The sequence below is a fragment of the Podarcis erhardii genome (assembly GCF_964252035.2).
Source record: "Podarcis erhardii genome assembly, chromosome: 10".
Classification (NCBI taxonomy): Eukaryota; Metazoa; Chordata; class Lepidosauria; order Squamata; family Lacertidae; genus Podarcis; species Podarcis erhardii.
Window position 1 is genome coordinate 65,195,186 of NC_138500.1, and position 21,626 is coordinate 65,216,811.

General features: G+C 42.4%; 1 protein-coding gene across 8 annotated transcripts in view; it reads right to left on the minus strand.

Annotated features, from left to right (window-relative positions):
- The window catches only part of TAFA5 (TAFA chemokine like family member 5), a 348,113-nt gene extending 334,979 nt beyond the window's left edge, over window positions 1-13,134 (minus strand). For 4 of the 8 annotated variants that reach the window (XR_014160512.1, XR_014160513.1, XM_081878135.1 and 1 more), the window contains exon 1: window positions 11,926-13,134. Coding sequence is in view for 3 of the 8 variants with exons in the window: in XM_081878135.1 (XP_081734261.1) it covers window positions 11,926-12,037 (112 nt within the window). In the remaining 5 variants the exon portion in view is untranslated. The remainder of the gene's footprint in view (window positions 1-11,925) is intronic. The other 4 variants (XR_014160514.1, XM_081878136.1, XR_014160515.1 and 1 more) reach the window with 3 other exon arrangements.
- Window positions 13,135-21,626: the final 8,492 nt, after the last annotated feature.

Here is a 21,626-nt window from a genome sequence, read left to right on the forward strand (position 1 = left end):
GCCGCTAAAGCCACTAAAAGCCGCTAATAGCGCTAATCCGCTAAGCCGTCAATGGGCTTGCTTCGCAAGACGAAAAAACCGCTAGACGAAGAGACTCGCGGAACGGATTAATTTCTTCTTGCGAGGCACCACTGTATTAGGTTCTGTCTACATTTGACCCAACCCTTACTTAGCCACTCAAAAAAAAATTTAAAGTAAGCTTAATCAACCAAGCTGTTGCTCCTGTATACTTCCAAGTGATTTTTATAAAATTTATATTAATTGGTACATGCACGTCTTGCAATAGGATAGTGAGGAATGTCATAAATATAGATAAGAGAAAAGGAATAAAGAGGTATCTCTAAACATGCACACACACACACACACACACACACACACACACACACACAGTGGCATTCTTAGACTTTGGAGCATCAGTTTCCATGGAAGCAAGAATGATCATATAATGAACCAAATTGTCAGTCCTAGGTATTTGGCTCAATATAAATGGGGGTGGAAATGATTAATTCATATATGGTGTCATTCATGCACACACAACCTCAAATGCCATCTGGTATGACTGCTTCGTTTCTCATCACAACCCTAAATAGAAACAGAAATACTATGGCTGGCTATATAATTTTTCCTCTATGTGTCATGAAGGTGTTATTTATAGGCCTATAATAAATATAGCAAAGTTTTAAAAGAGTACTACAGCATGTCTTATCTTTAAAAAAATCATTTTCTCTACTATCATCAGTGTTTACTCTCACACATACACACACACACTCAATATTATAAAGGCGAGATGAACATATATCACTTGATCTTTCTTCACAGGACTACTGAGGTGGCAGCTGAATGTGTGAGCTAAAATGCTCTAAGAAAACACTGAACTGGACACGTGGAATGAAATTAAAGTTATAACATTGGTGTTATAAACTGCACATCTGAATGAGGAATCTCAGATTCAGAAATAGCTGTGAAACGGCTCGTTCATACTTGACACTGTACACATCAAATAACGACCATACATTGTGAACCATTCCTTAATTCCCATTAGCAATGAAATTCTACACAAAATAGAAATATACAAGGTAAGATGTACAGTGACAGTACAATGTAAGGTCAGTTCACACACACACAAAAATGTTTAACTATTATTCAGTGCTGTAGAACAAGTCCTATTCTCATGCAAGGACAGTCTGGAAAATGGTAACAGTACAGTTATCCAGAGACACCAACACACAATCTTCTAGAACAGAAATAGAAAACCCAAGCCCTATAATTTTATACAGGCTACTGCTCAGCTGAAAAGCCCTTGTTTGGAAGGTGCAAAGTTGGAGACATTTCAGTGATTGAAGAGCCTGAACAGAGGTGAAGGCAAGTTTACTTGCAGCAATTGTATTCCCAGCAGCTGTTTGGTGGCATTCTTTTTAAAACACAAAGGATTCCAAAACAAGAGTGGGGGGTGGATTCTCATTTTGATTTGTCTCCATTTTTTTATGCTGCATGGATCACTTCTGAAGCCAAACTGGAGTGAAGGCAAGGCTTCCTAAACCTACTCTAGGTAGGGAAGAAACAATGGGACCATGAAACAAACGGAAGCAAAAAATGATGAGCAGGATACATGGTTTTGCAAGAAATTATCCTCCCACAGAAACTCTGCTTATGAGCAAATGTTCTAAAAGGTATTTATAATGCCACCACTTCTCTCTTTTTAAAAAATAATAATATCATTTTTATTAAATTTTCCACTTTAACAATCCAATCAAAACACATGAAATATTCCAAATTATACATATACAGTGGTACCTTGGGTTACATACGCTTCAGGTTACAGACTCTGCTAACCCAGAAATAGTGCTTCACGTTAAGAAGTTTGCTTCAGGATAAGAACAGAAATCGTGCTCTGGCGGCGTGGCAGCAGCAGGAGGCCCCATTAGCTAAAGTGGTGCTTCAGGTTAAGAACAGTTTCAGGTTAAGAATGGACCTCCAGAACGAATTAAGTACTTAACCCGAGGTACCACTGTACAGATAAAACAATCTGAATATTCTGCCAAATTCTAAGCTTTTAAAAGGACTTCCCATGCTTCAAGTTCGGAGGGTTCTGATCATCTCATACTTCTACTGCTTTTCATAGTCACTTCCGATGGCTCCTCTAATTCTTTCTGTTGTTAACCTTCCTTATTTCACAGCCTCTGAGTTGTTCCCACAAGTGAGTTAAAACAAGCAATGATGTGTTTCTGTGTGGATTTTATGTCTATGATTCCCCCTAATGCCACCATTTCTCAGTGGCCAGTCCGTCCCTGACACCTGGAAACCTTCCTTCTTTAGCCATGTTTGCAAGAACAGTTTTGGTAATTGAGGGGTAAAGAACAAACATTGTGCACCTGTTTAAAGAAAATGCCTCTCTGACTACTGAAGATTTGGTGGATGAGAACTGAGGGCATGTGCAAAAGGAATTCTTCAAATTAAGCTTTGGTTATCATACTATACATTAACACATAATCAACTGCTTTGCCCTTTCTCCCCAGAATATTTTGAATGTCAGTTTGGATGCCGTTCCTGACAGGTGGCATTTTGCAGAGGTCATTAATTTTAAAGTACCTTTTCTAATTCAAAAGTATGCCCTCTTTTTATTTTTATTTTTTAAAAGAGCAGCTGGGATGTCTCATAAAAGATATGGGCATTTTTATGATTTGCTTTTCTAATATGATAAAATGATCATCATCATCATATCTATAATAAGCTTGACTGAGAAACAGACTGAAAAGGAAAAACTGACGTGTATTCAGGCAGGGTAGAGAGAGAGAGAAGAAAAATATGGATATGTATATAGCAAAAGTATTGTCATAGGGTTCCCCTGTAGAAAGGTAGTGGCACAGAAGAAGGCAAAAATGTTACTTAAAAAAAAAAAAAAAAGATTTATATGCCCAATCTTTTATTCCTAGAGCACTTTTTTGTATTTGGCATAAGACAACGGTGACCTTGTATCAAGAAAGCCTTTCAACAAACTACACAAAGGACACTAGTAGTTTCAAGGCAGCTTATTGGAAACGGCAAATGTTCACATTTCATTATATACTATGTCAATGCTATGCCTTTCCCACACCTTGTTCAAAACTAATCCTTGCTTAAATCTAACAAGATATAAAAGTATCCCTTGGCCGTTCATACTGTTCCCCAAAGCAACATCTCAGCGGCATGGGAATTACAGTGGTGCCTCGCAAGATGAAATTAATTCGTTCCGCGAGTTTTTTCGTCTTGCGAAGCACGGACTTTGGAAAAGCTTCAAAAATCACCAAAGTCTTCAAAAACCTCAAAAAAGGCTACCACACCGCGTGCTATGAGTTGCTCCTTGAAGTGAATGCACGGTTTTAAGAAAAAGGAAACAAACTTGCAAGACAAAGGAAACAAACTTGCAAGACGTTTTCGTCTTGCGAAGCAAGCCCATAGGGAAATCCATCTTGCGAAGCAACTCGAAAAACTCTTTCGTTTTGCGAGTTTTTCGTCTTTCGAGGCATTCGTCTTGCAAGGTACCACTGTAGTGCTGCAGACCCCCTTCCAAAGCCAATCTGGCAATATTATACATCTAAGAGCATTGCTTGTCGAGGTCCCCAAGCCACCCCAAATAAAGACACAATTCACTCAGAATTTTTGTTTAAGGTTTTTGGCATTATTTTGGCCACAACTTTATTAAAATACAAAAAATGTGAGTGGTTGCTTAGGCATTGGTTGCGACTATCTGACCCCGGATGGGGACAGACTGACATTTCGCATGGCCGCTAAAGTCAGAAAAAGGGAAAATATTTGGGGGATAGCGACAGAGCAGGGAACCTGCCCTCAACCTTCCCCAAATGCTCCCAGGGGCTCCTGCATGGCCCTAGCCCCTTGACAGGGTTTGGACAAAAGCAATGACGAGCCCCTGTATTCCTTTAATGGAATACCCTTGCAGCAGCAGCAATTAGAGGGGCAGGCAGAGCCAATCCATGCCCCTCAACCAACCAAATCAAAAAACCAATGCCTAACGGCAACCTTACAAGTTGTGACGATTTGCTACGCAGTAGGGAAAACCCAAATGGCACCAGCCAATCAGCCAAATGGACAAAATTCCTACCGGGCCCCTGCCCCAAGAGCAGATGACCCCATGACAGGCATAGCAAGGTCAAAGCGAACAACCCTAAATATAGGGAGGGAGGGCGGACAATCTGATGCATGCAGCGAAAAGAGGAAGCTCAAAGCTGAGTGTAGGGGTTTTAAAGCTTCAGGCTGTCAATCATAAAATGGCAACATTAACATCTCCCCAACAACAAGGGAAGCCCAATCACAACAGTGGCCAACTACTTCTTTTGCCCACCCAGCAACAGTGGGGTGACTTGTCAGCCCCCACTGCAACACATGCTCTTCGTGAAGGAGAACACGCTTAACTTCAGTTTTCCCTGTTTCAAATAGAATGTTTAGGAGTTTTCATATTTTCCTTAACAGAAAGCTGGGAGGCCTCTTCTGGACTGGAATCATGGTACAGGAAAGCGACTGTTTGCCCCAGAGGTGATACAGATGAATCGCAAAACAATGGCATGCCTCTTCAATGCTTTGTACTTCCCAGAAGTGAAGTAGGATCTCTATATGGCAGCACAACTGAAGGGAGGGACAGCTTTGTGGCTGCTCAGCAACCCAGACATCATGCCAGGCTGAGATGATGGGGAAGGGAGAATGAACACCAGAGTAGGGAGAGGGTGGAGAAGAAGAGCTCCATTGTGATGGGCAGGCCTAGATTGTAATCAGAGGGAATTGTTTTACTGGCACTCTCAAATCCCAGCGCTGTGGCAGGGGCAGCTTTCAAGAGCAAAACGTGAAATGTGCCTCTAAACTAAAGAAACATGCTAGGATGGGGACGGGGGAGAATAAGAACTCATTTGCAACTCACAGGTCTAGCTTGCAAAGAGGGAATTGTTTTACTTGAGTGATGGGAAGTTTTGCTTCTACACATGACTCTGGCTAAACCATTTTAAGCTGAGACATTCCTTCATCACCCTAGAATGTTCAGTCCACATTGAGTTCATGAGACATTGCATCCTGACCTGTTCTTAGTGCTTGGTTGACCACATCTACGGATGAATGCTATATATTAATCACTAGTAATAGTTTAAGTCTTGCTATATCAATCACTAGTAATAGTTTAATAAGGAGGTTTTCACACCTGTCCAATTCTGTGTTCCCTTTCCCAACCTTTAATCTATTGATGATTAATGCCTATATGCAACCTTTGCATTGTTTGCACTGTATTTGTGTTGACCAATCAGCAACAAGCACATATGTGGCAATGCTGTAATATTCAATAAAAGGGACTCTCCGAGACATGCTCGAGAGATGCCTCCCATATGACACTTGCCATTCGTCTGTCGTTTATTTCAACCCAACACTTGAGATAGCAAATTTCTTGCAGATTTTCCATGGGAATACGGATAACCCCCTTGAGAACAGGAAGCTGAACTACATGGGCCTTTGGCCTGATGTGGCAGGGCTCTTGCATTCTTTTACAACTTTCCACCCCAAAATCAATGCTAAAAGTTTTCTGGTATAAAAGCCCCTGGAGTGATTTGTCTGGAATTTACCTGGTTTCTTAACCATAGGCACCCCTGTGGTGCCTGCAGTTTTGGACCAAGTAATCTACAAAAGAATGTGGGAGGTAAGGTAACTCCATTTTTTATCCAACAAATTGCAACAGATTCTAAAAAGGGTGATACTTCTTTCAGTCACAAGCAAGATATGGTCTCTGACTTGCTCTATAGAATTGTAGAGTTAGAAGGTACCTTGACGATCATCTAGTCTAACTTCCATATGGAGCCACCAGGAATTGAACCTGAAACCTTGGTGATCTCAGCACCACACTCTAACCAACTAAGCTTTCCAGGCTCCAATATGTTTCAAGGTCTTGGGAGAAGAAAGTGAAGATATGGAACATTTTGTTAACATTTGCCAAGCTTTTTGCTACTTTTCATTTTGAAAACTCCCCCCCCCCCCATGAACCTTTTTAAACATTTGTTTGGAATGCTCCATTCAAGGCCAAACAATTAGATGCTTCTGTGTTCACTGCTCCCACACCACTCTGGTAATGTCTGCACCACTTAACTATTGTACAAAGGGAAATCTCACTCTACGGTCATTACCAGTTTTTATTTCCAGTGTTGCAACTGTAGCGTTGCTTGTATAAACAAGTATACTAGAGCTGTTTTATGTCTGATCCTGTCCAATTTAATTTCCCGTCCTGCATTAAAAAAATAAAAAATAAGATGAGCTGGGTGTACCAAACTTTCATTCATGCTGCAAGAGGGAAAACAGATGCAATTGGACATACAATCTGCACAAAGACTTCAGCTGATAGCAATGAAATGGCAGTAAGTCTGAGTTCCAGCTCTAAAAAGGTTCGAAATCTCTCCATTTCATCTCTATGGTGAAGGAGCTTCTGTGGGATAACATTTGCAGCTTCATCACTGATCTTCCCGTTCTGCATGGGGAATAAATAATGCAGTGAACTACTGTACTGTTGCAGCAAGTGGGAAGCAGAAAACAGAAGCAGCTTTCCAAAAGTAGAAAATGCATGTGTGTACAGGGTTTTTTGGAAACTCCAGAAATTAAGATGCTCCGCAGAGTGTCCATAAATATGAAAACACTATAATCTAGAACAGCATAAAATTCCACGGAAATTGATGGTTCAGTTCCACAATTCCTAGATGATCAGTGCTTGGAACTCCCATTGTTCTAGGCACATTTTGCAACCAGGAATTTCCTTAGCTCAAACAGTTTCTGAACTCTGGGAGCAGTACTGCACCTAAGATTTCAGATTAAAACTGCAGAGGGGAAGGAACGGAGGACCTTTTTCTGCCTCCCCCCTTCCAGCTACTCTCCAAAGACTGGAGAAGACACCTTCCTAAGAATATTAGGGGGGTGGGTAGGGGAAGAACTAGACCATGTGAAAAATGAACATAATATTTTAGCTGCCATTCATTCATTCATTTTCAGCTTTGTATTCTTGTTAAAAAAAAGCACGTCTAAACATTCTGTTGTGCCCATAACCTAGCCTTAAGGTGCCATTTAACTTCTAGCTTTCATATCTCAGTTTCTAATGATTAGTACTTTCTGTTGTCTGATGAAAATAGGATGGGTACATTGGGGTGATGATGGAAGGAAGGAATTTCCCACCCCCATGCTATGATGTGTTTAAAGAGCATCATGTTTTAAGTTCTATGCATGATGTCTGCCTCCACATGGCTGCCTGTGTGTAGCACCAGCATCCTGAACTTCATGCTAGCTGCAGAAACTACGCTGCGGAAGTTGTAAGAACTAGTGCAGGGGCAATTAAAACTAATTATATGCAGCAACTTTATGGTGAATATTATAGAACGAATGAATGAATTTACTTTATTCAGTCACAGACCAGCATAAGCAAAACATCTAAATAAACAGCATAACCGTATAAATCTAAGCGAATAATTATTAAATAAATGGGAGCAAAAACCAACCTTATATTAAAACATATACATAGAATACTTGATTAAGCATAAATAATGGGTGAGTAAAAACTAATAAGAAGAATTTAAAAAGACCAGTTAAAACAGCTATATGGGGTGGAGCTTCAGTGATACAGATCTAACAATATGGGCTTTCATTTTAGGACTGATTTGTAGCATAGACCATCCTTCGACAAGTATCTATCATGGTAGATGAATATTATAGCATTCTAAAGATAGTTACATACAGGTCTTGTCTCCTGGAGCATTGCTGTTGTTCTCATGCAGAAAATTTATTTACTAGATAGGACTTAAAAACCTATCAGCAATGTAACTGTAAATTAAGTAGTTTATATTATTTGACTATATAGTTCAACGTCAATTATCTAGGCTAATAGGAAATATTGACAATGTAGATATGTTTTACTTACAAACATGTACTTTATCACACTATTAACATATCTGATCTGTTGCACCACAAGCCCAAATTAAGTATTTCTCTCCAGCCACTACAATTTAATGAACTTGTAGAATTAGATTATTTTAAGAGGGCAGTTGCCAATCACCTTGCAATCTGTTGCTGGAGCTACACAAGATCTACATTAATATGTTTATAATTTCAACTTATATTCTGCTTTTCTATGCATGGCACTCAAGGCCGCTAACAATACAGTAAAAATGCAGTCAATGCAGGATGTATAGAAACATGAACATAAGAAGCAGATGAGTCTACTCAGAACAATAATCGTCATCATATAAAATATCAGTTGATTAAAATATGCTGAGCAATAAATGAGGCAAATTAAACCAACAGTCAAAAGCCTTCTCTAAATAAAAATAGTTTATTTTTCCTCTAAATAAAAATTGCTTTTCTGCTGGCAGAAACAAAACAAAGAGAGCTAAACAAATTTCCATAGGGAAAAAGAGATACAAAAGCAAGGGTACAGCCACTGATGAAATCCTCTCATTCCACAAGGTATAGCAGGACAGAAGAAAAAGCTCCTTTGGAAGATCTCCATACTCAGATGGGCTCAGATGGGAGAAGATGATCTTTAAAACACCCTGGTCCCAAGCTGCTTAGGCTTTCCTATGTTAAGCCACTTTAAATTGTGCCCTAAAATGATTCAGTAGCCAGTGAACAGCATGTTCCCTATAACTGTTCCTGGTCAAAAATCAGGCTGTAACAGCTGAAGTTTCCAAACAGTGCTTCAAAGGTAGTCCAACACAAAGCCTAGACAAGATCCAATTACAACATATGTTAATCATGGCAAGATCAGACATCTTTAAGAGTCTGATACGCTACTCAACACATTAACAGAGTAGGGTTTTAAGTGCATTGTTTTGCTGTTTGAAAATGGAATATTACAGGATCTTTCACAAGCAAGCACATTTTAAAATATTTTATCACAGTTATTCCCCCCCCCCCCCTAGTTTCTGCCTCCCACCTAGAGCCGCCTTAACTCTGGATCTTTTTCCCTCCAGAGGAAATGCCTGACAAAGCTTTATCACTATAGCAACTAACCTAATTGGTCTAGTACAGGTCTCTGCTTCAGCCATTGGGTGGAGCCACTATCCTTAACTATAAGCCAAAAATTTAAGGGGGTGGGAGAAGAGAAACGTTAAGATTATCATCTTAGGGCATACAAGTAACAGCTATCATGTCAATAAATTAAACAATAAATAGCATTATAATTAGTGGTGTGTTGATCTAAATGCTTTTTGTAACACTTTTTACAAGCTACATTTATCTACTGCACTTCTTCATTAAAAATACCCAGAATAGGAACATACCTTAATAGAGGAGAAAAGAGAAAGGAATAAGAGAAGCAACACTTTGAATTATGTTGAAAGGTTACTTCAATCTTTTACTTATCCATCATATGAAGTCTGTATTTTGGGTAATTTGCTGTAATTTAACTGCCTGTGTACTTTGGACTAAAGCTGTCCAATTTAAAATGCATTGATGTGTTTATATTAATGGACATAACATTAAGGATGCTGCAAATGTTCATATTGTTTACACTTCTTCATTACAGGCATCACAAAAGTAATAACCAATGACTAATTCTTAAATGATTTGAATAAGAGACATTTAAAACAAACTGCCTCTGTTTCAATTCTTGAGGGGAATCTTCAAACATGTATACTATTACAGTGATGGGGCTTTATTGAAGTTACATTAGCACACCTTTTCCCTACTTACACTTTTACAGAGCAATCGTCATTCATGTTTACACAGAAAGAAGTAGCTTGCTCCTAAGTAGATATGCACAGGATTATTATTCCTGGATAAAGACAAGCTAAAAACGTACTTCAAACAATACAGCAGTCAGGTGATATGCAAATTATGCTTCAACATTCCAAAGTTGTGCATTCAATCAGTGAAGAATATAAGTGGCAGGCTGTTGCAGTGCTACATATTTTAGACTGCTTGGTGTCTGCTCAGAGTTGAATGGCACAATATATATACTGTGTGTTCACTAACGTAGGTTTTGTTTGCAAATAAGTTATTCAGGAATTGTTCCTTTACAAAAACTAATGAGATTGCATCTGTAGTTTATATCTATGTGCTGAGAAAAGACATGAAAACATGAAGACATGAAAAAAGACATGTTATTGTTACACATTTTAAGGGAAGAAAACTCATAATATCTAGATCAAATCTCTAGGAAATATCTCTCTCACAGTTATTGAAGTTTTTCCTTCTGTTGGCACAGGAAAACATCCTGGTCAATAGTATTTAGAAATATCATGCCTATATACTGCATTCCCCGCCCCCCTTCTTACCATGCTTCTCTAACGTATGTTTAGCACAATATTTAAACAGTGTAATTTAAAGTGTTGCAGAGTACTCTTTGCAGTTTCCAATATATTTATTGGTCCCAAAAGACACTTGAGCTACAATCCCATAAACTCTAAGTATGAAGTAAGTCCCAATGAAAATCCAGGAAAACACACAGGGAATCATGTCGTTGAATGCTTACAAATGGAAATATATATATATAAAAGAACTTGAAAGCCTAGGGGGAAATCAGCATACTGGATGAACATTATGGTTTGAAATGATGAAATGTCAAGTGCTACTAGAATGTTTGGAAATTAGGACGAGTCTGTTTTATAGAGCCAATGACAAAAGATTCCAACTGTAATGGAATTCATCACAAAGAGACGAAGCATCACAGCTCACTTCAGTTTCCTTACAGCACTGGATGACGTATCCCACAAAAGGTTCAGGGAGAGAGTGTGCACAAAATAAAAAGTGTATGGGTTACAATAGACACACTTCTGAAAGTCAACACTATTTCTATTCCCGATAACCTAAACATAGGCTGCACCATGACTTTTGTACTTCAACCTAAGAATTATTCCATGAAAGGATCTCAGTAACATACTGTACCAAGTGAGTTTTGCAACCACCATGGATTAAAAATACTGTAAAAGCTAATATTAAGGGGGGGGGGGAATATAAGGAAGACCAACAGAGCAATCCTATTCCCGCCTTGTCAAAAATAAGTCCTATTAAGTTCCACAGTACTGTACTTACTTACTTACTTTCAGGTAAGTGTATAGGATTAAAGCCTTAGAATGACACAAGTGCTCAACTGCATCATTTTCTGAGACACCAAGGAAACTGCACTTCAAACCAATTTCAATTCAGATCAAATACAGCTTCCCCCCTTCAGGCATACCAAATATGTTCATATTTGTACAAAAACTGTCACTGGTCAGAACTGTAAGCTTTACAGTGTATGACTGCAGCCTGAGATTGGCCTCTATAAATGAAGCACATCTTATCTATCAACAATGCACAACCCTTCACTTACAGATACTCAGTTCCTAGCTTTAAGAAGTCTGAAACTAGCATATATATGTTTTAAAAAATCGTTAGAACACTGGTAACAGTCTTTCCAGAATGATGCTAAGGACATTCTAGTTTTGTCCTATTGCAGTTTTACAGCCAGATAATTCCGTTGCTATGTGTTGAGCCATAAATGATGCTAGTGGTACCAGGACATCTGCCACAAGAGCAAGTGAAACTCAGCGCAGGTATTGATCTACAATGAAGCACAGGTGGGGGGCTGGACCAAGACAGGTGAAAGGAAAACAGGCTTGCAATTACAGGAGTAAACAAAGTACCACCTAGGCAAGAATTCCGCTGGTGTCCTCACATCTTCCAATAGGAAACACAGGCTTTCCACATTTCTTATTACTAGCATTAAAGTGTTTCGAAGAGAATCTCGCAGAGCTTCCTCTCTGTGGGATGGACTGCTTGGCACCATAGTTTCATATTAACACACTGTGTGTGTTTTGAGAACTTGGCCTCTCAAGCATAATGTTATCCCCACCTCCCAAAGAAGAAGAAGAAGAAACCCACCAACCGCCCAAGCCAAAAAGGAAGTGGATTTGCCATCTGGCTGCGGCTGTTACTTACTGCAGTAGGCGATGAGGAGGCCAACCAAGATCATAATTGCCCAGAAAGTTGAGGACGCGCTTGGCAAAGCATTGGCATCTTTCCTGCTGCTTCTACTGGGAGATGGAGCCATTGAAGCCACTGCGTCCCCCAGTGCAGGAAAAAAGCCCAAAACAAATACAAAACAAGGAGGGCAGGGCGGGTCAGATGAGTTTCACCACCAGCCAGCTCTCCCTCCGAGTGACCGCCTTTCGCCACGTGTAATCCCAAAGAGAGACATCTTCCAGGCCGATCTCGGGTTCAGCATCCACAAGCAGCGAGGAGCATCTTCAGCCCAACCAAGCCATGGCACATTTGTTTTACCTCTTTCTCCGATTCATTGGGAAGCGAGGAAGCGGGGGGTGGAAACACTGCAAGTTTCCTTCTACTCTTTCGAAGGGGCGAGCACTGGTTTCGTGGGAAGGGCAAAGTTATTTCGCTTCGGTGTCCAAAATCAGCATCTTCTCGTTCTTTTTATGATTCGCCCCTTTACGGAGAATCCAGAGAGGCTGGAGCAGAACAGATCGGCGAGGCGACTCCCCTCTGCGCCGGGGATGCCTCGCGGTCCAGCCTCCCCGTCAGCCAGAGGCACGTCTTCGCGAGTCCTGCGACGGGGGAACGGGACCCACGCCGACACGCAAACGACCGCCTCGCACACATTCACACGCGCGCGCGCGCAAACCAGCCAGCCAGCCAGCCAGCGGCGTCTCCCTACGCCAAGACCGGGGAAGAGACGTCGTAACTCCACGAGGGGAAGAGAAGCAGCGGGCGCATCCTTCCTGCGAACCTGGCGGGAGAAGATGCCGGCGGAGCTGCTGGAAACCCCTCCGGGCGGTATTATCCGAGGGGCGGCAGCGGGCCCCTCCGCGTTCCCTCTCCGCCTCCCGTCGGCACTTGTAGAGCCGTCAGCCTCGTCGCGGACCCCGGTGGCGGCTGTGGTGGCCGCAGCTGGAGGAGGAGGAGGAGGTGAGGCGGCCGCGCCCACAGGTGCTGGTTCGCCCTCTGCAACAGACGACGTGTATCCTTCCTCCCTCCTTTGGGTCAAGTCAGGGCGCGCGCGACGGAGCCCCCTGGCCGCCGCCTTCTCCCGGGCGCCTTGCCCTTCTTCGCTCCGTCTTCAATCCACAGTGGGATAATTCCCGTCCTCCTACAGCTATCCGCTCCTTCTGCCCGTTGGTGGGGCCGCTCGTAGCTGGCAGCTCCGTCTGAGCGCTTGCCCGGCTGCGCCTCTTCCTCCTCCGCCACTGTTTTGCTTTTATATATATATATATATGGTGAGGAGGGGGCTCCGAGGGCGAAGCCTGCGTCCAGTTCCCGCCCTCTTCTCTCCCTCTCTCCCTCTCTGTTTCTTGTCTTTTCCCGCCCGCTTTGGCGACGGCTGGAGCGCGAGTGGGAGAGATGCCAAGCGCCGCGCGCGCGCGCTCCAAATTCGGATTGCACGCGGCTGCTTGTCGTCGGCTTCGTCTGGCGCGCTGCGTCCCCTCCTTCTCCTCCTCTCCCGGCTGCGGCTTTTTTGGCGGGGGTGGGCGCCTCCAAAGAATCACACCGCACGCGCGCGTGTGCCCGCGGACGGGGAAGCGGCCCCCTCCTCCCTCGAGGCCGAACTGCGCGCAAAGTTGAACGCGCCTTTGCAAAAGCGCGCGTCGCGACGCATTCGGTGCCGGAGCGCACGTTTTAAAGAACCTGTTTGTTGTTGCTTTTAAAAAAAGTCTGCTCCAACGCTGCCACTTTCTGCCCGCTGCAGAAAAAGGGGCTGCTGCTAGTGAAACAGAGCGGGCATCCGCCCAGCATAGCAGTTTTTCCTCCTAGCACTGGAAAAGAGGGGCTGGTTAAAAGGGGAAGGGGTCCCCAAATGACGACCCTCGAACCGGCGGCCCCACCTCGCCTGCCGCTTACATACCCTCCCAACATTTCTCTGCTGAAAATAGAGACGTCCTGTTCCATGATAATGTGATTTATACCTCGCCCATTGAGTAGGTTGCCCCAGCCACTCTAGGAGGCTTCCTATACTGTATAAAAACATAATAGAACATTAAAGATTTGGAAACAACAAAACCCCTTCCTTATACAAGGCTGATTTCAATTGTCTTATGAAGGTTGTATATTTACTTATCTCCTTTGCTTGGGGCATAGCTGTCAAGCGTCCCTTATTTGGCGGGACAGTCCCTTATTCCAGCGCCATGTCCCACTGCTGTCCCTTATTGATGATGTCCCTTAAATAAGCTACTGAAGGTAATGGGGCCCTTTCCACTTCCAGCTGTCCTTTGTCAACAACAAATTGTTGCTGTTTTTGTGTTGAATATATGCTATATGGTAATTTATGGACCTAATAGGTATCTAAAGCCATTTGCACGCAACAAAATATGTATTTTATCAAAGTAATTGTTGATCCCTTATTTTGGCTGCTGATCCCTTATTTTCGAGGCTGCTGGTCCCTTACTTTCAAATCTGTAAGTTGACAGCTATGGCTTGGGGTTGCATAATGCCATACCCTCCTATGAAAACAGGGAAGTCCTACCATACCATCCAACATTTCTCCAATGAAAATAGGGGCATCCTAAGGAAGAGCGGGGCATTCTGGGATTAAATTGGAAACCGGCTTCTGTAAATCCAGGACTGTCCCTAGAAAATAGGTACACTTGGACGTACACTTTGGAACGTGCAAGCAAGAGAAGGTTCCCTCCTTCCTTCCTTTCTCTGGCTTGTCCTCTCTAGGCACAACCTGTAGGCTGGATTAGTCCTGTGCCCCGGAAGCCATGATGGTTGCAGGATTTGTCCATCTGGGAGTAAGTAAGGGAGGGAACAAATGTGGACTCCTCATGCTGTCTCACTTGCCACACTTGGGGATGTGGCAGGAAGAATTTGGCTCACACTTGGACTGAATCCCTACCTGCTGTAATGCCCAGAGGGCAAACTCAAGTGGACCATTGAGATGATGAGGTGGCCAACTCTTTGTGCTGCAGGATGCAGGAAGAGCAGAGAGGGCAAGTGGGTAGAAAAGAAGAAGAAGAGTTTGGATTTGATATCCTGCTTTATCACTACCTGAAGAAGTCTCAAAGCGGCTGACAATCTCCTTTCCCTTCCTCCCCCACAACAAACACTCTGTGAGGTGAGTGGGGCTGAGAAATTTCAAAGAAGTGTGACTAGCCCAAGGTCACCCAGCAGCTGCATGTGGAGGAGCGGAGAAGTGAACCCGGTTCCCCAGATTACAAGACTACCGCTCTTAACCACTACACCACACTGGTGACCGTCTTCACTCTCTTCCAAGGCAGCACCACAGGCCAGTTCCTCCCCACTGTGGTGGCATGGTGAGCAAAAGGAGGAGATAGGATAGAGCACTGTTTTCAGTTGCTTGCATACTTCCCCTCCTAGACAATAGCAGAGCTTAGAGGACAAGTCACTACAGGTGTGGGTGGCACAGTGGAGCCCTCCTGGGGAGTGAGCACCCACCCTCCACTCCTTCACAGCTCCTGCCGGAGGATAGGGGAAACAGGAGAAAACCAGGACTTTAATTGTATGTGTGGATACAATTGGATACAACTTCAACCTTCAGGAAAGATTCTTTGGTTAATGGAAAACAGAAAGATGGGTTAACACCACTGGGTCATGGGAAATTAATATAGAGATTTAATAGCCACCCAAAGTGGCTGGGGTATAAATAATAAAATTATTATTACTATTCATATTATTACCATTGGGCCAGAAGCATGCTCAAGCCTTCAGTCCTATGTACATTTACTTGGAGCAAATTATTATCAACTCTTTGGAGTCTACATTGAAGAAAGCATGCACAATGTAGGCTTAAATTTAAGAACATCAATTGGTACTACATTTTCAAATAGAGTGGGGATGAGGCTCAGTCCTGCCGGAAAGGCCTGCCAGATCATAAACATTTTTTTAAAAAAATATTTAGTTTTTTCATATTTTGAAATTTGCAAACAATTATCAAACAACCAACATAGAAAGGGAATTCTGAAGAGTTTCCCTCCTCCTCTTTGTGGGTCCTTATATTAACCTTTTCCTCCTGCATCTTGTCTATTAATCCAAATCTATTAAATCTCCATTATAACTAAAAGTGAATATTCTTTTGGTCTTTTTTTGCCATTTTTGGCATAGTCCATCAACTTAATCTGCCAATCTTCTCTGGTAGGGACTCATGTCTTCTTTCCATCTCTGGGCTAGTAACATCTCTGGCCTAGCCAGATCATAAACATTTTGGGAACTGAGTGCTATTGATTTTGATTGGACCTAATAAGTGTGCATTGTATTCATGAAACATATTAGTAGGAAGTAATTCTCACTTATGGGACGCCGGTGGCACTGTGGTCTAAACCACTGAGCATCTTGGGCTTGCTGATCAGAAGGTTGGCAGTTTGAATCCCCGCGACGGGGTGAGCTCCCATTGCTCGGTCCCAGCTCCTGCCAACCTAGCAGTTCAAAAGCACACCAAAAATGCAAGTAGATAAATAGGTACCGCTCTGGTGGGAAGGTAAATGGCGTTTCCATGCACTGCTCTGGTTTCTCCAGAAGCGGCTTACAGTAGTTATGCTGGTGACATGACACGGAAAAACTGTCTGCGGACAAACGCCGGCTACCTTGGCCTGTAAAGCGAGATGAGCGCTGCAACCCCAGAGTTACTTGCAGTAACTGTCAGGGGTCCTTTACCTTTACCTTTAATTCTCACTGAATTCAATGCAACTTTCTCCTGGAGTCCCAAGCTAAGTGTGATAAGAATTGCGCTATCACCGTTTCATCCCATGCATATTGCCTAGATGTTAACCACCACCAACTTAATAAAGACAACTGTGCATTGGACTTCAGCCTGAAAGTATGCATATATACTTGGATGCAATTTCCATTGAGCAGGCATGACATCAGGGCAGGCACCATTTGTAAGTTGATGAGGGTCCAATCCATCAGACAGAGCCATCTCTGAGCCTGCTGCCAGCCCAAAATACAAGTTACTGCCTGGTGGGTGCAGTTGTCCTCTTAACCATGGTGCCTAGGTGTTTATGGCTGGCACCCCACAGCTATTATTGTGGGAATGGGACACAGTTTTTATTAATGTTTCGCAACTTTAACCTGTTGCAGGATCTTAGCCAGATCCAGTTGAATATAGCAGAGCATATGCAGACTTCCAGAAGCAATCAGTTGCAGGCAGGCAGGATGACGCAGGAACAAGACGCTGCTACCAGAAACTTGGTTACTTAGAGGTGTTTATTATTTACAGCAGATTCTACAAGTTACTATATATACAGGATACAGACAGGGATCTTAACTCTCTCTCTGAACAAACTCCAAACGACTCTCGGAACACCACACGGACCAATCAACTAACAAGCCAAGCAAGGTCATGATTCATCATGCCTATGATGATGCCTCGACCAATAGCAGAGTTCTATCCAAGGTCCCATATCTCTCATCATGCCTCGACCAATAGCAGAGTTCTATCCAAGGTCCCATATCTCTAGGCAGAATAACTCCCTCTGCTCAGTCTTCTTGGCCTTCGGCCAGCTTCTTAATTGCTTTGTGGGAAGTTGCATCACCTAGCACGTAGGCAAAATACCCAACAGTTTTGTCCCTGAAGGCCTCACCCAACAATGTTTCTGCTTCTCCAGTTCTGCCCCCTTGACCTCAAGGGAATAATTGTGTTCCTGGAGACCCAGGGGCTTCCTGCACCTTGAACATACCTGCTACCTCTGTGCAATACATGCCCACTACCTCTGTCCAATGAGCCAGTGTGGTGTAGTGGTTAAGAGCGAGAGACTCGTAATCTGGGGAACCGGGTTCGCGTCTCTGCTCCTCCACATGCAGCTGCTGGGTGACCTTGGGCTTGTCATACTTCTTTGACGTCTCTCAGCCCCACTCACCTCACAGAGTGTTTGTTGTGGGGGAGGAAGGGAAAGGAGAATGTTAGCCGCTTTGAGACTCCTTTGGGTAGTGATAAAGCAGGATATCAAATCCAAACTCTTCTTGTTCTTCCAATAGCAATACATGTGACAGACAGTTTGGTTTTAAAGATAAAGGATAATGAAAAGGCAGAGCAGAGGTCTTGAAATAGCCCATCACCTGTTTGCACAGGACAGAAGACAGAGCAAGTGCACAGGTTACCTAGTTATATAGTCTTCCCAATACTATGAAATGCAATTCTTTTTCAAACAATAGTAATTATTTCTAAATTTGAAGCTATACATATAAAATAGCATGTGTAAATTGTGCTTCTGATGCTGAGGCCTTTTTTACCTCACGGCAACCTGTTCCGCAATCTCTGGAAATTGGCCGGTGTTAGAAGACTCTTTATACACCTAAACCCAGTGCTTTTTTTTCCCTGAGGGGACGCGGGGGGGACGCATAACCTTAAACATTTTGTGAATCTAAGTTTGGCCTCATTGAGGGGCATTATTTCAATATGGGTAGGAAAATGAAGAGTACCCCTAACCTTTTTAGAAAAAAGCACTGCCTAAACCACTCCTTGCTGGATTGGAGTCATTATCTCTGTGATACAACATAAGAGTTCATGGCTATTGCATGGTCTCAAATAAATTCCTCCAGTGCAAAAAGCTACGTTTATAAACTTGGCTATCCTTGCTCACCTTGTGTTACTGAGAAAGCCGTGGATGTGTTTATTTTGAGAAACTGTTTAAGATTTAAATAACTTATTTTTAAAAAAATTTCTTTGTGCAACGAGCACTTCGATTTTGTAGGTGAAGTGATGGGTGAGTACATCACTTAGCAACCTTACTTGCTTTTGAAAATTAAGGGTTTGTTTCTTTTGTACCTGACATTCTATTCTGAAAAAGATGCCTAGAGTTTAGCAAATTGCCTGTTCATTCTGAAGTGAGTCACTGCTTCAGTCTGGATGATAGCATGGATTTGACCTGACACACAAACAGAATTAAGTAGTTAAGCAGCTACGAATCTTCACTGGTAGATCATTATATTAATATCCAAATGACACATGGTGTTACCCACCTTTTTATAACCCTGGTATTCCTGTTTCCCCCCCCCCCCAAATATGTACCCTAGTGGGACCCAGTTAGATTGGAACCATGGCATGGGGGAAGGGTGTTCTACCTTTTCTCTTTGCCAAGTTCCCTCGTCAAACTTAGGCCTCCCACATTTGCTATTTGCAATGGGAGAAAAATTCACAGTGACACCCAACACCATCATCCTAATCTAGCTCCTCCCCACATGCTAGTTATTTGTTCATTTTTTAAATCATGCATGCTAAGGCTAGAATATATTTAGTTTGACCCTAAAGTAAATAATATATTAATTTAAGCCAATACTATTGCAAATGTGATTGAAAGAACGACAAACACACAAAAATGCCTTTATTTCAGTGAGTGATTAGGAACTAGGAAGGATAGCAAAATGTACACCTAAAATAGGGATGGAAGGTTCTGTCATTTTGGTATTTCACTAATGTACACATTTTTCAAGAAATTTCTCCTACTTTAATGCATTTATTTATCTTGTTTTGATTAGTACACTTACTTTTATGCACACTTTTTCCATATATATATATATATTGGTAGGAGAACTTCATTGCTAAATTTTAATAAGTGCAAATTTCAAATGATGGCTACTTTCATTCCTTATACAGTGGTACCTCGGGTTAAATACTTAATTTGTTCCGGAGGTCCGTACTTAACCTGAAACTGTTCTTAACCTGAGGTACCACTTTAGCTAATGGGGCCTCCTGCTGCTACCGCGCCACTGGAGCACGATTTCTGTTCTCATCCTGAAGCAAAGTTCTTAACCTGAAGCACTATTTCTGGGTTAGCGGAGTCTGTAACCTGAAGCGTATGTAACCTGAAGCATATGTAACCCGAGGTACCACTGTATTCTTTTGGAAATTGTGAATTCAACAGATTCAGGTTTAAATGTGAACTGAATCAATCTAATCCCACATCCCTAACCTAAAATGAAGAGAATTTCTGTGTTGGAATAGAGAGAGACCTAGGAATAAATTTGGGCAGGTCTAAGTTCACTGCCAGTGGCCTGATTAAGAGAACTGTGAGATTGATTTACCGAATATATAAACACCAACAAAGCACCTATAGTGGTACCTTGGTTTTTGAACATAATCTATTCCAGAAGATTGTTTGGCTTCTGAAATATTTGAAAACCAAAGTGCAAAGGGAAAATTTCAATTTCAACAGGGAAAATGGAAAAACACGCAGCAGAAGCCATTCAACTGCCAATGTGCGTTCGAAAAAGGAAGCATTTACTTCTGGATTTTCGGCATTCAAAAACCGAAATGTTCGGCTTCCGAGACGCTCGAAAACCGAGGTACCACTGTACGTGGGGTTAAGAACTTAATTCATTCTGGAGGTCCGTTCTTAACCTGAAACTATTCTTAACCTGAGGTACCACTTTAGCTAATGGGGCCTCCTGCAGCCGCCGGCGCACGATTTCTGTTCTCATCCTGAAGCAAAGTTCTTAACCCAAGGCACTATTTCTGGGTTAGCGGAGTCTGTAACCTGAAGCATCTGTAACCTGAAGTGTCTGTAACTCGAGGTACCACTGTATTGCCCTAGGCTTGTGTTTCTGAGTACAGATCACAGTTTTGTATTGCAGTCATACCTCACATTGCGTCTGCTTCCGGTTATGCCCTTTCAGGTTGCGTCCTGCAGCAACCCGGAAGTACCGAGATGGTTACTTCCGGTTCTGCTGCTGGCACATGCACAGAAGTGCTAAATCACGCTATGCACATGCACAGATGCGGTGCTTCTGGATGCAAATGCTTCGAGTTGCGGACGTGCCTACGGGATGGATTACCTCTGCAACTGAAGGTTCCACTGTACTGGGGTCAGACTGCCCAGACTTTCTATTATTGTTACTGCTATTTTATATCACACCTTTCCACCAGCTTACACACATAAAATAGAACAAACTAAAAAGACTATCATTAAAATATAATTAAACACTAACAGAATTAAAATACTATTAAAAGATCCATTAAAAACACAGACAATAACCTGCAACCACAGGGCAACCACCTGGGCAGCAGCAGGTTTTTGGAAGAAATGGGGAGAAAGACTTATGTTCATTTTATCCGTTCTGACAAGAGGTTGCTTTGCTAAGGAGCCTATTGCCAGCTTTGTTGGGTGATATCCAGCCAAGTACGGTAGCTCCATGAGTGCAAGATCTTCCAGCTGCACAACAGAACTTTCTCTCCTTATGTTTTCCCCATGCACTCCTATGCCCCCTGAATCTGTTCTGTGGATTCTCTCAATCCCCCATAGGGGATTTGGAGAGGGCATGAGAAGAGAGGACAGGAATGGGAAGTTCTGTTGAGCAAATGGAAATCATTGGACTAACTAACTAACTTGTTGGATTACTCGTTGGATAACTAACTAACTAACTTGTTGGATAAGTGCTTGCTGGGAAAACCCAGCCAGATGGGCGGGGTATAAATGATAAAATCATCATCATTATTCATGATTATTAGTGGATAGTGATGATGTAAAGAGCTCCAACGCCTATGAGTTTTATGAAATGGATTTCTAATATGCTGAACATTGGAGACATCAAACAAAGATGTTCCAGCTACCTCAAGTTCATCTTTCAAGTTTATGGGTGTTTTCTATCCTCTAAATTAGGTGTTGCCTCTCTTAGGTATGTGGCATTTGTGACTAATTTAGTATAAGTTTCCATATAATAAGGTTACTCATGGA